This window comes from Coregonus lavaretus, assembly GCF_964263955.1.
Source record: "Coregonus lavaretus genome assembly, chromosome: 26".
Lineage (NCBI taxonomy): Eukaryota > Metazoa > Chordata > Actinopteri > Salmoniformes > Salmonidae > Coregonus > Coregonus lavaretus.
In genome coordinates this window covers 4522771-4539130 of record NC_140013.1, presented here as the reverse complement: position 1 = coordinate 4539130, position 16360 = coordinate 4522771, and the positions used below count along the sequence as shown (strand labels likewise).

Below are 16360 nucleotides of genomic sequence, written 5' to 3'. Positions count from 1 at the left end.
AAAGTCACTGCAACCCTAAACAAAGAGTTTCAGTCAGTTTTAGAAAAGGTGGCCAGTAATAAACTGTTCTTGACCATCTCTAAAACTAATAGCATTGTATTTGGTACAAAGTTCTAGACCTCAGCTGAATCTGGTAATGAATGGTATGGCTGTTGAGCAAGTTGAGGAGAATTACTTGGTGTTACCTTAGATTGTATACTGTAGATTCAATGGTTATAAAGATGGGGAGAGAGCTTTTCTTTTTTGACACCACACTCCACAATGCAAGTCCTGCAGGCTCTAGTTTTATCTTATCTTGATTATTGTCCAGTCATATGATTCAGAGATTCAGAGTGTTTAAAAGGTCACATGTACAGGGTTGCAGGTGTGATTGCAGGGTACAGTGAAAATCAAGAAGGACTAAGTGAAATACAATAATGAATACAAAATAAATAGAAATAGCACTATATACATCATAACTGTAGCAGTGATGAATAACTAAATGTCCATTGGGGGGGAGGCAGAGTAAAGACTTTAGGGGGTGGGGGGGGATGACCATAGGGGGAGCAGCATGGCCATTGAGGGGGTGTGGGGACCAAGTGAAATCAAAACAATACAAATTATATATTATTATATGGTCTGAACCCCGCCCTGTGCAACTGGGTCCTGGACTTCCTGACAGGCCGCCCCCAGGTGGTGAAGGTAGGAAACAACATCTCCACTTCGCTGCTCCTCAACACTGGGGCCCCACAAGGGTGCGTGCTCAGCCCCCTCCTGTACTCCCTGTTGATTACCAACAATGACGAGACCGCCTACAGGGAGGAGGTGAGGGCTCTGGGAGTGTGGTGCCAGGAAAATAACCTCTCACTCAACGTCAACAAAACAAAGGAGATGATCGTGGACTTCAGGAAACAGCAGAGGGTGCACCCCCCTATCCACATCGACGGGACTGCAGTGGAGAAGGTGGAAAGCTTCAAGTTCCTTGGCGTACACATCACTGACAAACTGAAATGGTCCACCCATGCAGACAGTGTGGTGAAGAAGGTGCAACAGAGCCTCTTCAACCTCAGGAGCCTGAAGAAATTTGACTTGTCACCTAAAACCCTCACAAACTTTTACAGATGTACAATTGAGAGCATCCTGTCGGGCTGTATCACCGCCTGGTACGGCAACTGCACCGCCCGCAACCGCAGGGCTCTCCAGAGGGTGGTGCGGTCTGCCGAACGCATTACCGGGGGCAAACTACCCGCCCTCCAAGACACCTACAGCACCCGATGTCAAAGGAAGGCCAAAAAGATCATCAAGGACATCAACCACCTGCCTGTTCACCCCGCTATGCATCAAAGCTGGGACCGAGAGAATGAAAAACAGCTTCTATCTCAAGGCCATCAGACTGTTAAATAGCCATCACTAGCATCACTCCCTCACGACGCCAGGACAGCGGAGTCACTCACCACCTTCCGGAGACATTTGAAACCCCACCTCTTTAAGGAATACCTGGGATAGGCTAAAGTATTCCTTCTAACCCCCCCCCAAATTGTAAAGTGGTTATCCCACTGGCTATAGGGTGAACGCACCAATTTGTGAGTCGCTCTGGCTAAGAGCGTCTGCTAAATGACGTTAATGTGCCCTTGAGCAAGGCACTTAACCCTAATTGCTCCTGTAAGTCGCTCTGGTTAAGAGCGTCTGCTAAATGACTAAAATGTAAAATGTAAATGTAGCACATTACCGGCTGCTGCTGCCTATTGAAATCACTGGCCACGTTAAGAAATTGAACACTAGTCACTTTAATAATGTTTACATATCTTGCACTACTCATCTCATATGTATATACTGCATTCTATTCTATAATATTCTACTGTATCTTAGTCCATGCCGCTCTGTCATTTCTTGTCCATATATGTATATTTTCTTAAATTCCATTCCTTACTAGATTTGTGTGTATTGGGTATATGTTGTGAAATTGTTAGATATTACTTGTTAGATATTACTGCACTGTCGGAGCTAGAAGCACAAGTATTTCGCTACACCCGCAATAACACCTGCTAAACACGTGTATGTGACAAATAAAAATTGCTTTGATTTGATTTGGTCAAGTGCTGCAAAGAAGGACCTAGTTAAGCTGCAGCTGGCCCAGAACAGAGCAGCACTTTTTGCTCTTCATTGTAATCACAGGGCTAATATCAGTACTATACATGCCAGTCTCTCTTGGCTAACAGTTGAGGAAAGACTGACTGCATCACTTGTTTTTATAAGAAACATTAATGTGTTGGAAATTCCAAATTGTTTGCATAGTCAATTTACACACAGCACTGGCACACACACTTACCCCACCAGACATGCCAACAGTCTCCAACAGTCTTTTCACAGTCTCCAGGTCCAGAACAAATTCAAGGAAACGTACAATATTATACAGAGCCATGATTGCATGGAACTCATATAGCGCAAGTGAACAGCAAACGTGTTTAAAAAAAAACGAAAAAGCAACACCTCACGGCACAACGCCTCTCGCTCATGTGACCTACTTTTTGTGTGTACAGATGTAGGATCTTAATTTGAGCCAGTTTGCTACAGCAGGAAAATAATCCTGCAGCAACAGGAAATGTAAATTAGTGTTTTATAAATAATTTAAAAAATGTGTAGGGGTTGATAAATGTTTCATTAGGGCAAATCAAGTCTGACATTTTAAAGTGGAAATTACACACTTTAGAAGCCTTTTAAACCTCAAATACACTACAAGTTTGCATTTCCAGCTGTACAGGAAAATACCTGCAACAACAGGATGATCAAATTAAGATATGGCATCTGTATGTACTGACATGTATGTGTAACCGATAGATTCATACATACACACACGCGCACTACATGTTAATGTTTTAAATGTATGTCAATTCTAAAGTATTTTGTCTGTAATGTATATTTTGTTATGTGTCGAACCCCTGTAAGACTAGCTGTCTCCATTGGTGTCGGCTAATGGGAATCCTAATAAAATCTAAATATACACTTCATCGTTCACCATATAGGTGAACAGATTAGTAGCCTTGCATGCCAGGCTTCTAGGTTGAGCAAGAATACAACTGACTGACTACGCAATACTGACTATGAGACTGACTCAGCGAGATTAAAGAGACCAGCACAAACCTCATTAGACTGATTTTTGAAGAGAGCAGGGTCGTTAGACACCAAATGGTGGAAAACGGACCAAAACCAGGAGAGGCTACCTGAATTTCTCCAATAAGTAACTCTCGTTTTTGTTTGCGAAACATGTTCCATTGCAAAAATATTTTGCTACGGTTTTCTACGGTGTGTAGTAATGAATACGACCCAGACTGTGAACTGATTGTTCTGTTTGACGTACCCACCAGGTAAATCCTAAAGACCTGGACTCCAAGTACGCCTACATCCAGGTAACCTACGTAGTGCCCTACTTCGACGACAACGAGCAGCAGGAGAAGAAGACGGACTTCGAGCGACATCACAACATCAGTCGCTTCGTGTTCGAGACGCCTTTCACTCTGTCGGGGAAGAAACATGGCGACGTGGAGGAGCAGTGCAAGAGACGCACCATACTAACCAGTGAGTTATTAAAAAGGTCATTTTTGCTCATATTTTAATCCAAAGAGCTGTCAACATTGACTGTCACATATATTCAGTATGTGGAATGTGCAGGATTCGAACCTACAACCCAGGTGATGCTGTAACCCACCGAGCCATTGGCTTGTATGGTAGTACACTATACTAATAGGAAGTGTCTGACTAAGCAGTAAATACTGAGCTGTAAATGTTTGAATCACTAGTATACTGACCAGTGCTGTATTCAGTGACTGATTCTGACCAGTAAAGTTATGGTGTAGGTTCAATGGTTTTCCCTTCAAAATGAAAGAAAGATCGGACAGAAATTACTAAAAAAAAAGAAAAACAGTTCTGGTTTAATACAATAAAATATATCCCATCTAGCAGACAATTTTATCCAAAGCAAGTTATTACAGTAGTGCGTGCATAAATGTTTTCATATGGGTAGCCCCAGCGGGCGTCAAACCCACAGTCCTGACTCATGCTCTACCAACTGAGCCACCCAGGACCACAAGGTTTAACCAATTGGTTCCTCATACCTTGTGTCTACTCCCCCTTTTCTTTATCCCCACCCAGCGAACTCCACCTTCCCCTACCTGAAAAAGCGTATCCAGGTGGTGGAGCAGCAGAGTACGGAGATGAACCCCATCGAGGTGGCCATCGACGAGATGTCCTGCAAGGTGTCCGAGCTCAACCAGCTGTGTGCCATGGCAGAGGTGGACATGATCCGGCTGCAGCTCAAACTGCAGGGTAGTGTCAGCGTCAAGGTAAGGGGTAGGGGTGGAGGAGGAGAAAGATGGAGAGAGACACACAGAAGAGAGTTGAGTTGAGAGGACATAGCAGAGCTGATCCACACGTACAGTCACACACCCTGGCGTAGGACGCACCCCTTTATAAAACACCTTTATAATAAAGCATTGCATGCATATCATCGCATTTGCGTGGTTGCATAGAGCAGTAGAGTAGAGGTGCTTGCAGAAGTTGCACACATGGGGAAATCTTTTTGTAGCCTAAGGTCTGGGGGAAAATTTTGCCTTTTATAAACACATTTCATGGATGTCTACGTCATTTTACATGACTGGAGACTTTAGCCTAATATTTTTTTATACCGTACATATGATTGAAATGGCAGGCTACTTGGACACTGACAAACTGAGAATCTAACATCAATAAAAACGATCTTGTTTTGAATCAATCAACAACCTAGGCTTAGGTGTGTGGAGACACATATATTGTACAATATGAGGAAGAAATTATAGTCCAGTTTCACTGACTCACCCATTAATGTGCAGCTCACGCACCGAAGATGGCCGACGCGCTTGTGCCAAAAGCCTCTCTCTCTTGTTTTGGGGCTACTTTGTAAAAAAAATGCTGTTCGCTCAATAGGCCTGTTTGGAAGTTTATAGAATATTTTGGTAGCCTCAGACAGATTAGATTATTTTATTTTCAGCAGGAGCTATTTGTTTTCCAACCTGTGTTTTCCCACGATTGTATTTGAAATATTGCGAAAGGCCTGTTCACTGACAGATTTGCCGCACATTCCGGACTGTAGGCTATGCATTGTAATTGGGCTACTCACAATCCACAGCTAGGCAATACAAATAAAAGCAATTGATCCTCTGTGGCTAAATTATAGGCCTACTCCTGGTGTAGTATTCTGAATTATTTCATTTCTTTCTGAACAGACAGCAGTAATTATATAACTTTTGCAAATGTATTTAAATGGATCAGGTGTGCTGCAGTACCCTTTCCGAGGCTATGATTCTATAAGGAAAAAATGATGAATTGCAACGCTAGAGAGATAATAGTTGCAGGCTCATGTCTATCAGAGCAGAGAGAGGGAGAGAGATCATAGAAAGTTAATCTTATTCTAGTTCTGTGAGAGAGAGGCTACAGGCATGCTTCTCTCACCACAGCAACAGCCACGCGTTGGTCTCTAGGCTACAATGTTGTGCAAACCATAAACCCGGGCCGCCCAACCCAAATCAATTCTTAGAGTATCAGGCACGGGCTGAAAATCTACGTTTTCACAACACGTTAGGGGGCATTAGAATTACAGAGGCAACTCGAATGAACTCTGATCGCTTTTATTCTGGAAAATAGGTTCCGAAACTAAACAGTAAAAATATGAGAGATGCTGGATCCAGTTCCAGCAGGATCCGGCTCAAATTAAGCACTTCGATTTGTGAAACTGCGCTATGCCACTGGTCACACACTGACATGAACGGACACACACTGGCATGTATCCACACGTGGGATATTATTACCATGCAGTCTATGCCAAGACCCTTTCTCTCCAGAATCCCGCCTCTTCTCAGGCTTTTCCCAGCCCTAATCCCCTGTAAACAGTGAAATGTGTGAACACAGCTTGGCTCACAGAGTGACAGCATGAAGCAGGCTAATCTTAATACGCTGTTGCAGTAACAGGGAGATATGGGATTATGGGTCATGGTGAAGCAGCACAAGCTACTTACTGTCTGTCATCGAATGTTTCCTCTATGTAGCCCTCTATCGTTAGCATTAGCCTCCAGCATCACTAGCGTTAGTCTCTAGAAGATTTAGCATTATACTCCTGCATCTTTAGCATTAGCCTCTAATAATATTAATAATTTATTCAACTTTTATAGCACTATTCATTCCATAAAGAATCTCAAAGCGCTTTAAAGCAACACAAAAAAGACGAGCGATTTAGAAAACAACAACATCATTCATGAGATGGAAGGTTATGAGAGGGTCGGAAAATTCATGGCTTGAGTGGTCATCGGAGGGAGGTGGTTAAAGGGAGAGAGCAAGCAAAGATGGTCTCTGGAGCAAGTCCGGGAGCAGGCAGGCAGCCCGGTGTCATCAAGGTGTCTCGCCATCCTTGCTGTCTGTGTGGCTTCTCCATAGTAGGACTCGGATGACGTTTGAGCTCAGCCACTGCTGTTCATGGACTCCGTAGTTGGTGTAGCTAGCTATCTAGTCCTTCACTACTACCAAAATGAAGCACCCACTTGGGTGAAGCTATGGCAGTTACATGGTGCCAGAAAGCACACCACATTTCAATAATAATTCAAGAGTAGCCTTGTCACTTAGTCCTCCTTACGATCCTCATCACTGCACACCGCAGCCGTCTTGCTTTCAGGCTTCTCTCCATCCTCAATCTCTGGACACATGGCTGGCATTCGAATCAAAACAATTGCCAGCTGACATTAGCTAGCTAAGCAAACAAACAAATGACTTGCCAGCTTAAGTTTTAAAAGTCTGGTGTATTCAGATTATATTAATTAGCTATATTTATTGTTCATTCTTAAAACAAAAGGTTTGCAGGGAAGAAATGTCATAAAAATGTATTAATTATATACAAATATTTACAAAATGTACAGGAGCTCTCTGCCTAAGTGACCTCACGGTGCCATGACAACCACAGAATTCGCATTAGCCTCTAGCATCACTATTAGCATTAGCGTCTTGCATCTTTAGCATTAGCCTCTTGCATCACTAGCATTAGCCTCTTGCAGGTGAATAACCATGAACTTACCTTACAGGTGAATGCAGGGCCCATGGCCTATGCCCGAGCCTTCCTGGAAGAGAAAAATGCCAAGAAGTACCCCGACAACCAAGTCAAACTGCTCAAGGAGATTTTCAGGTATTCTTCACAACACTTCTCATGATTTGGATCAAATAAAATACCTTTATGCACCACTTAGCAGATGCTTTTATCCAAAAAGTAAATTTTTAGTTTGATTATGTGTAGGGCTGTTGCGGTGACCGTATTACCGCCACACCGGCGGTTACGAGTCATGAAGGCAGTCAAATTCCACGTGACCGGTAATTAGGCTTCTCCAAGCTTTGATGTTGCTGATGGTCATTAGTAGCCTACCAAACTTGCTAACTGCCTGGTACTCAGCACTCTGTTGTCCCTATAATCACTCTGACATCAATGCAAATGTAATCGAAAATCTAATCAAACACTTCATGAGAGCCCATGAGCTCATGTAGCGCAACATTTCTATAGGCTATGCAATTGCGGAGAAAACAGAGTGATGGCCTCTATTAAAAAGAGGAGTATCCCATCAGCTTTCTATAGGCTAGGCCTACTATATTTATTTCTCAACTTTCCTAATATTAAGCAAATATTAAGCACATTGCTTATCTTTACAACAGGAGTATAGCCTACCTGGCTGGCATGAAAATGAACCACAGGAAAAGCGTCCTCCATTCGCTATTTAAGTGCAGAGATGACATGTATTTTTTCCCCTGCCCCTGTTTCAAGACAGGTGCATGATAATGGTCCATTCTAAATCAAAACGAATTTCACACATATATTATTTATATATATGTAAAGACAAGATGAAATCAAGAATAGTCTGATGGGTGACAATATTAGTATATTACTTCTGAATTATATATTATCACTTGTGAATGATGCCCAGGGTAAGGCAAGAAACAATGCCTTTTTTTTGTGACTTTTCCTAATTATTGTCGCACACTTCTTGTAGCCTAGCCCATAGGCCTATATGTTTTGATAAGGTTTGTATCACAACTAAAGTGGCCAAATAACTTCTTAAAATTAAGCACATGAATCCGCTTTACAAGGGGTGTAGAGCCTAACTGGCATACATAAGCAGCATGTGAGTTTCAAGTTTGGGGAAGATACATTTCACCATATAATAAAAGCATCACGTGCATAATCGCATTTGTGATCACTTTTTATAATGGTGTTTTCCGCTAATGGAACATTCGCGCTTATAGCCTACTACCATGTGTGCATTGCTGCGCTTATAATTTGAAGAATAAGCCTAATAGTTCATCAACATTTTAAGCTAAACGTTCTGATCTGTTGCGTCAGCATCATTGCGTAAAAAAGCGTTTTTGAGGCTAGTGTTTGTATTAATTTGGGATCTATTGAATTCCACAACTGTCCCAGACTATGTTTGGAATATTTATTTCTCGCACAGAATAGAATAGGTCAACTTTTGTACTATGGGGGATAGTAGATTGTCATAGGCTTGTGCTTTTGCTGTTCGTTAGGCCTAGTTGTTGGCTGACAAAAAGTAAATGTGGACAGTTCTTCCAATATCTTCAATATGCACCTCTGAATTGGATAAGGACGCGCGCAGTTGCGTCCCAGATGTGTCTGTCTTCACTTGTAGCCTGTGAGAAAGATCCGATCATGTGGAGAACTGGAGAGCGGGGTGCTTCAGAGCAGGCATTATCAAGTGCTTCTCAAATTGTGAATGAGAGACTGACGAAGTGTGAACAGCCTGCGCAAAAAAACAAAGCAGAGCTCATGCCTTTCAAGGGACTTTTTTCAAATCATCATTAGAGTAGCATCATGCAGCCTTACAATGTATAAAAAAATCAAAACATATAGCCCAACATTTGTAGAACAACTAAAGTACCTATTTCTTTGTTAACCGCTCAACAAAGAATAGCCGCATGTGCGCAATCCCTCAAATAGTTTGGAGAAAATATCCTTTCTATTTTATTCAGCTTTGTTCAGTTGTATTCTTTATACTATAAAATAATATAAAATAATGCCACGGAATTCTAAGCAAATCTTGTCTGCTAAATGAACTAGTGTAGCCCATAGCCATATGGCATATGCAGATCAGGGCCTAACATAAGGACAACTCAGAGTATGCTATTCTGTTCTTCTGAAATAAACTATATTTTCTTCATATCATGTTTCTTTAGACCTGTCTAAAATAAATAAGGATTTATTGTGAAGGTGTAGGCTATATTACATGGATTTATTAGACTTTTTTTAAATGTAGATGTTCCAAAGGTCTGCATCAGTGTCTTGTAGGCTATATGTGGAAGCCAGGAGATGCTAAATGTATTTATGTTAATTAACGGTCAATTACCGTGAGACTGGCAATCACCAGCTGACAAACTTTCGTGACCGCCACAACCCTAGTTATGTGACCCCTGTGGGAATTAGATCCACAACCTTGGCATTGCTAGAGCCACGCTCTTACCAACTGCGCCACACATAGATCGATGATGCATTTGATACGTCTTAAGCAAAAGGGTTGGGGTCAATTCAGGTCAAGATAACTAGAACCCAGAGTTTTTCCAGATCAGATCACATGGTCAGGACGGGGGAAACTCGTGGCCCTTATAGTGCCCTAACACTCTCTGTCTGGCCCTGCAGGCAGTTTGCGGAGGCGTGCGGCCAGGCGCTGGACGTCAACGAGCGGCTGATCAAGGAGGACCAGCTGGAGTACCAGGAGGAGATGAGGGCCCACTACAGGGACATGCTCACCGAGCTCTCCACCGTCATGAACGAGCAGGTCTGAACACCGCCCCGAAACATAGAAACTGCTGTTTCTGTAGACAACTGAGGCTGTATGCATCACATGTCTCAGAATTGGAGTGCTGATCTAGGATCAGCTCCCCCACCCCGTCCATGTCATCTTATTCATTATGATGTTAAAGGAAAAACTGACCCTAAGTCAGCCCTCCTATTGTGAGAAGCTTGATACATTCGGCCAATGGGCTGTTCAATCATTAGCCTAGCTACTTAGAGTAGTAACCTTCACGCTCTTCATATCAATGTTTTTGTTCACTTTCGTGTGGTACAGTTTTGTTCTCACATCATTACTCTTTTTAATCCGTCATTACTTTCTCTGATATCATTGTTTCATTATTTATTTTTTACGCATGAGCTTTTGCTGGATTAGCCAGAGTTTTGTCTCATCTCTTTGTGTTGTTCTCTTTGTTAATTTGTTCTCTTTCATTGGATCTCAGCTGCATAGACACATACTCTCATTCAGTTTCTGTTCCTCTTGCTCTAATATCTCCCTCACTACCGTTTCTAAGACTGGTACGTCACACAATCCCCCCCCCCCCCACTTTACCACACCTCTGGCCCTGTCATTATGGAGCAAGTGACACTGCTGTGCATTATACTAACCTCTCAGCATATATATTTGTGTGTGTGCGTGCGTGCTTGATCGCATCATACATTCATCAGATGTCTGTTTGTGTGATTTGAAACATGAATTTACTATCTATGTCTCTCCTCCATGCCAAGATCCCTCACACAAGACCACCAGGAACAGAACGACACAGCGCTTTCTGAGCAGCCAATAGGCATGCTGGAATCTGACAGTGCCCAGGAGGACACGTTTCCCCAAAATGGCTCCTGGTGACAGACGTCGTTCTTTCTCCTGCCAGGAATTATACAGGAGTGGGGGACTGGAACTTTGACTTTATGGGAACTGGAAAAAAGGGAAGTGGATGGGGAAGTCCAGAAGTCTGTAGACTTTGATTGTGTTAGTCTGGAGTCATGGTAGTCTGGAGTTGTGGTAGTCTGGCATCCCAGTAGTCTGCAGTCCTGGTGATGATGATGATGTCCAGTAGAACAGGCTGCTGTACCGTTACTTTGTTTTGTTTTTAAGGATCAATCCATGTTTGCACTCCCCTGCCGACCACCTCATCTCCTTACTCTGTACACACACACACACACACACACACACACAGACAACACACGCCTTCCCTCCCCAGCCCCATCCCTTTAGAAAATTGTGACCTTAATGAGCTTGAGGTGCGTTCAACAGAGCAAAAGTTTGGTTGTAATTCTGGTCACAACAATGTCGATCATAATTTGTCCATATTCTGTTGGTTATCTTTATGCTGCAAATGTTTGCCATCTATGGTAAGCAATTCCAAAAAGTATTGTAAAATGACAGTTCAAGGAATTCTATAAAGGAAATTAGGGTCACGTTCAGTAGCCAAACATTTTTTTATGTTCCAGATAGAAATACTATGAATACAGCCAACATGATTCCTTCTTCTATAAGGCAGAGAGACATGTTTGTTCCACATCATTTATTTGTTCCACAGCGTTGTGTCCTGCTGAACAGATTGACATGTAGCCTACTTCTTGTTTGATTGAACACACCTCTAGTTCCTGTTTGAATGTAGAACAACTCCGCATAGCTACTTTGTATCCTAACATTCTGGAATTCCTAGCTCACAGATTTTCAAATGGATAGTTTGTTTTATAACATTTTTATGATTGATAATGTTGTTATTATTATTTACTGTACTGTTTTAAATTGTAAATAAGAATTATTAATATTTAAAAAGTATATGATTTTTTGTTTGGCTAAATAAAATAAAAAAGAATGAACAAACTAATGTTTTATTTATAACATTAAAATAAAATGTGTTAACGTCCATTAACCACAGGGTAAGTGAAAATGTCTCTCTAGCACTATATTTCTTTACATACATACAGTGGGGGAAAAAAGTATTTGATCCCCTGCTGATTTTGTACGTTTGCCCACTGACAAAGAAATTATCAGTCTATAATTTTAATGGTAGGTTTATTTGAACCGTGAGAGAGAATAACAACAAAAAAATCTAGAAAAACGCATGTCAAAAATGTTATAAATTGATTTGCATTTTAATGAGGGAAATAAGTATTTGACCCCCTCTCAATCAGAAAGATTTCTGGCTCCCAGGTGTCTTTTATACAGGTAACGAGCTGAGATTAGGAGCACACTCTTAAAGGCAATCAATCAATCAGATTCCAAACTCTCCACCATGGCCAAGACCAAAGAGCTCTCCAAGGATGTCAGGGACAAGATTGTAGACTTATACAAGGCTGGAATGGGCTACAAGACCATCGCCAAGCAGCTTGGTGAGAAGGTGACAACAGTTGGTGCGATTATTCGCAAATGGAAGAAACACAAAATACTGTCAATCTCCCTCGGCCTGGGGCTCCATGCAAGATCTCACCTCGTGGAGTTGCAATGATCATGAGAACGGTGAGGAATCAGCCCAGAACTACGCGGGAGGATCTTGTCAATGATCTCAAGGCAGCTGGGACCATAGTCACCAAGAAAACAATTGGTAACACACTACGCTGTGAAGGACTGAAATCCTGCAGCGCCCGCAAGGTCCCCCTGCTCAAGAAAGCACATATACAGGGCCGTCTGAAGTTTGCCAATGAACATCTGAATGATTCTGAGGAGAACTGGGTGAAAGTGTTGTGGTCAGATGAGACCAAAATCAAGCTCTTTGGCATCAACTCAACTCGCCGTGTTTGGAGGAGGACGAATGCTGCCTATGACCCCAAGAACACCATCCCCACTGTCAAACTTGGAGGTGGAAACATTATGCTTTGGGGGTGTTTTTCCTGCTAAGGGGACAGGACAACTTCAACGCATCAAAGGGACGATGGACGGGGCCATGTACCGTCAAATCTTGGGTGAGAACCTCCTTCCCTCAGCCAAGGCATTGAAAATGGGTCGTGGATGGGTATTCCAGCATGACAATGACCCAAAACACACGGCCAAGGCAACAAAGGAGTGGCTCAAGAAGAAGCACATTAAGGTCCTGGAGTGGCCTAGCCAGTCTCCAGACCTTAATCCCATAGAAAATCTGTGGAGGGAGCTGAAGGTTTGAGTTGCCAAACGTCTGCCTCGAAACGTTAATGACTTGGAGAAGATCTGCAAAGAGGAGTGGAACAAAATCCCTCCTGAGATGTGTGCAAACCTGGTGCCCAACTACAAGAAACGTCTGACCTCTGTGATTGCCAACAAGGGTTTTGCCACCAAGTACTAAGTCATGTTTTGCAGAGGGGTCAAATACTTATTTCCCTCATTAAAATGCAAATGAATTTAAAATGTTTTTGACATGCGTTTTTCTCGATTTTTTTGTTGTTATTCTGTCTCTCACTGTTCAAATAAACCTACCATTAAAATTATAGACTGATCATGTCTTTGTCAGTGGGCAAACGTACAAAATCAGCAGGGGATCAAATACTTTTTTCCCTCACTGTACATAGGGACTACATATAGTACATACTATACATACATACAGTACCAGTCAAAAGTTTGGACACCTACTCATTCCAGGGTTTTTCTTTATTTTTACTATTTTCTACATTGTAGAAGAATAGTGAAGACATCAACACTATGAAATAACACATATGGACTCATGTAGTAACAAAAAAAGGTTTAAACAAATCAAAATATATTTTATATTTGAGATTCTTCAAATAGCCACCCTTTGCCTTGATGACAGCTTTGCACACTCTTGGCATTCTCTCAACCAGCTTCACCTGGAATGCTTTTCCAACAGTCTTGAAGGAGTTCCCACATATGCTTAGAACTTGTTGGCTGCTTTTCCTTCACTCTGCGGTCCTACTCATCCCAAACCATGTCGATTGGGTTGAGGTCGGGGGATTGTGGAGGCCAGGTCATCTGATGCAGCACTCCATCACTCTCCTTCTTGGTAAAATAGCCCTTACATAGCCTGGAGGTGTGTTGGGTCATTGTCCTGTTGAAAAACAAATAAAACTGGCCTTCTTGAGACTAGTTAAGTATCTGGAGCCTCACAGGTCCTCAACTGGCAGCTTCATTAAATAGTACCCGCAAAACACCAGTCTCAACGTCAACAGTGAAGAGGCGACTCCGGGATGCTGACCTTCTAGGCAGAGTTGCAAAGAAAAAGCTCTATCTCAGACTGGCCAATAAAAAGAAAATATTAAGATGGGCAGTCTGAGATATGGCTTTTTCTTTGCAACTCTGCCTAGACGGTCAGCATCCCGGAGTCGCCTCTTCACTGTTGACGTTGAGACTGGTGTTTTGCGGGTACTATTTAATGAAGCTGCCAGTTGAGGACCTGTGAGGCGCCTGTTTCTCAAACTAGTCACTAATGTATTTGTCCTCTTGTTCAGTTGTGCACCGGGGCCTCCCACTCCTCTTTCTATTCTGGTTAGAGCCAGTTTGTGCTGTTCTGTGTAGGGAGTAGTACACAGCGTTGTATGAGATCTTCAGTTTCTTGGCAATTTATCGCATGGAATAGTCTTCATTTCTCAGAACAAGAATAGACTGACGAGTTTCAGAAGAAAGTTATTTGTTTCTGGCCATTTTGAGCCTGTAATCGAACCCACAATTGCTGATGCTCCAGATACTCAACTAGTCTCAAGAAGGCCAGTTTTATTGCTTCTTTAATCAGCTCAACAGTTTTCAGCTGTGATAACATAATTGCAAAAGGGTTTTCTAATGATCAGTTAGCTTTTTAAAATGATAAACTTGGATTAGCGAACACAACGTGCCATTGGAACACAGATATTCCATAAAAAATCAGCCGTTTCCAGCTACAATAGCAATTTACAACATTAACAATGTCTACACTGTATTTCTGATCAATTTGATGTTATTTTAATGGACAAAAAAATTGCTTTTATTTCGAAAACATGGACATTTCTAAGTGACCCCAAACTTTTGAAAGGTAGTGTATGTGTTATGGCATTACATCCCCTGCTATATTGTGGATCGAGAGTTACCTGTCTAACAGAACACAGAGGGTGTTCTTTAATGGGAGCCTCTCCAACATAATCCAGATAGAGTCAGGTATTCCCCAGGGAAGCTGTCTAGGCCCCTTACTTTTTTCAATCTTTACTAATGACCTGCCACTTACTCAGAGTAAAGCCTGTGTGTCTATGTATGCTGATGACACAACATTATACACGTCAGCTACCACAGCACGTGAAATCACTGCAACACTTAACAAAAAGCTGCAGTCAATTTCAGAATGGGTGGCAAGAAATAATTTAGTTCTGAAATATTTCTAAAACTAAAAGCATTTTATTTGGGACAAATCATTCACTAAACCCTAAACCTCAACTAAATCTTGTAATGAATAATGTGGAAATTTAGCAAGTTGAGGAGACTAAACTGCTTGGAGTAACCCTGGATTGTAAACTGTCATGGTCAAAATATATTGATGCAACAGTAGCTAAGATGGGGAGAGGTCTGTCCATAATAAAGCGCGGCTCTGCCTTCTTAACAACGCTATCAACAAGGCAGGTCCTACAGGCCTTAGTTTTGTCGCACCTGGACTACTGTCCAGTCGTGTGGTCAGGTGCCACAAAGAGGGACTTGGGAAAATTACAATTGGCCCAGAACAGGGCTGTACGTTGGCCCTTAAATGTACATAAATGTAACATTAAAAATATGCATGTCAATTTCTCTTGGCTCAAAGTAGAGGAGAGATTGACTTCATCACCACTTGTTTTTGTGAGAAGTATTGACATGTTGAATGCACCGAGCTGTCTGTTTAAACTACTAGCACACAGCTCAGACACTCATGCATACCCCATAAGACATGCCACCCTAGAGGTCTGTTCACAGTCCCCATGTCCAGAACAGACTATGGGAGGTGCACAGTACTACATATAGCCATGACTACATGGAACTCTATTCCACATCAAGTAACTCAAGCAAGCAGTAAAATCAGATTTTTAAAAAACGGATACAAATACACCTTACGGAACAGCAGGGACTGTGAAGAGTCACACACACAGGCACAGACACATGCATACACGCACACATGATAACATACGTACATGGATATTGTGGTGGTATAGTAGTGGCCTGAGGGCACACACTTAATATATTGTGAAATCTGTTGTGAAATGTATTGTAATGTTAAAAAATATATATATAACTGCCTTAATTTTACTGGACCCCAGATAGAGTAGAGATCCTTAATAAATACAAATACAAAAGTATTACAATACCACAATTACAGTAAAGATAACCCTAAGCAAGAAGTTACAGAGAGTCATGATGTACCCAATGCATTCACACATGTAGCTGAACTTTGATGACAATTAGCAGTGTTGAAAGTTGCCTCCAGAAAACATTAGCTATCCATGGCCCTCTTTCTCCAATACCCCCTCCTTCATAGGTCTGAGTGCTGGAGAAGTGGGACTGTATTGTGTTGTATCGTGATGCAGAGGAAGAGGCGCTGTTAGCTAGCTAGATGTCAGACTGACCTGGAGGACTGGATGTGCTGCAGA

General features: G+C 42.0%; 1 protein-coding gene across 1 annotated transcript in view; it reads left to right on the top strand.

Annotated features, from left to right (window-relative positions):
* LOC311101907 (dedicator of cytokinesis protein 10-like) overlaps positions 1–11522 on the top strand; it is a 107708-nt gene extending 96186 nt beyond the window's left edge. The window contains exons 50-54 of the mRNA XM_084143148.1: positions 3345–3555; positions 4129–4319; positions 7080–7180; positions 9692–9830; positions 10574–11522. Of these exons, the coding sequence (XP_083999274.1) occupies positions 3345–3555; positions 4129–4319; positions 7080–7180; positions 9692–9830; positions 10574–10621 (690 nt within the window). The 3' untranslated portion in view covers positions 10622–11522. The remainder of the gene's footprint in view (positions 1–3344; positions 3556–4128; positions 4320–7079; positions 7181–9691; positions 9831–10573) is intronic.
* The last annotated feature ends 4838 nt before the right edge of the window (positions 11523–16360 follow it).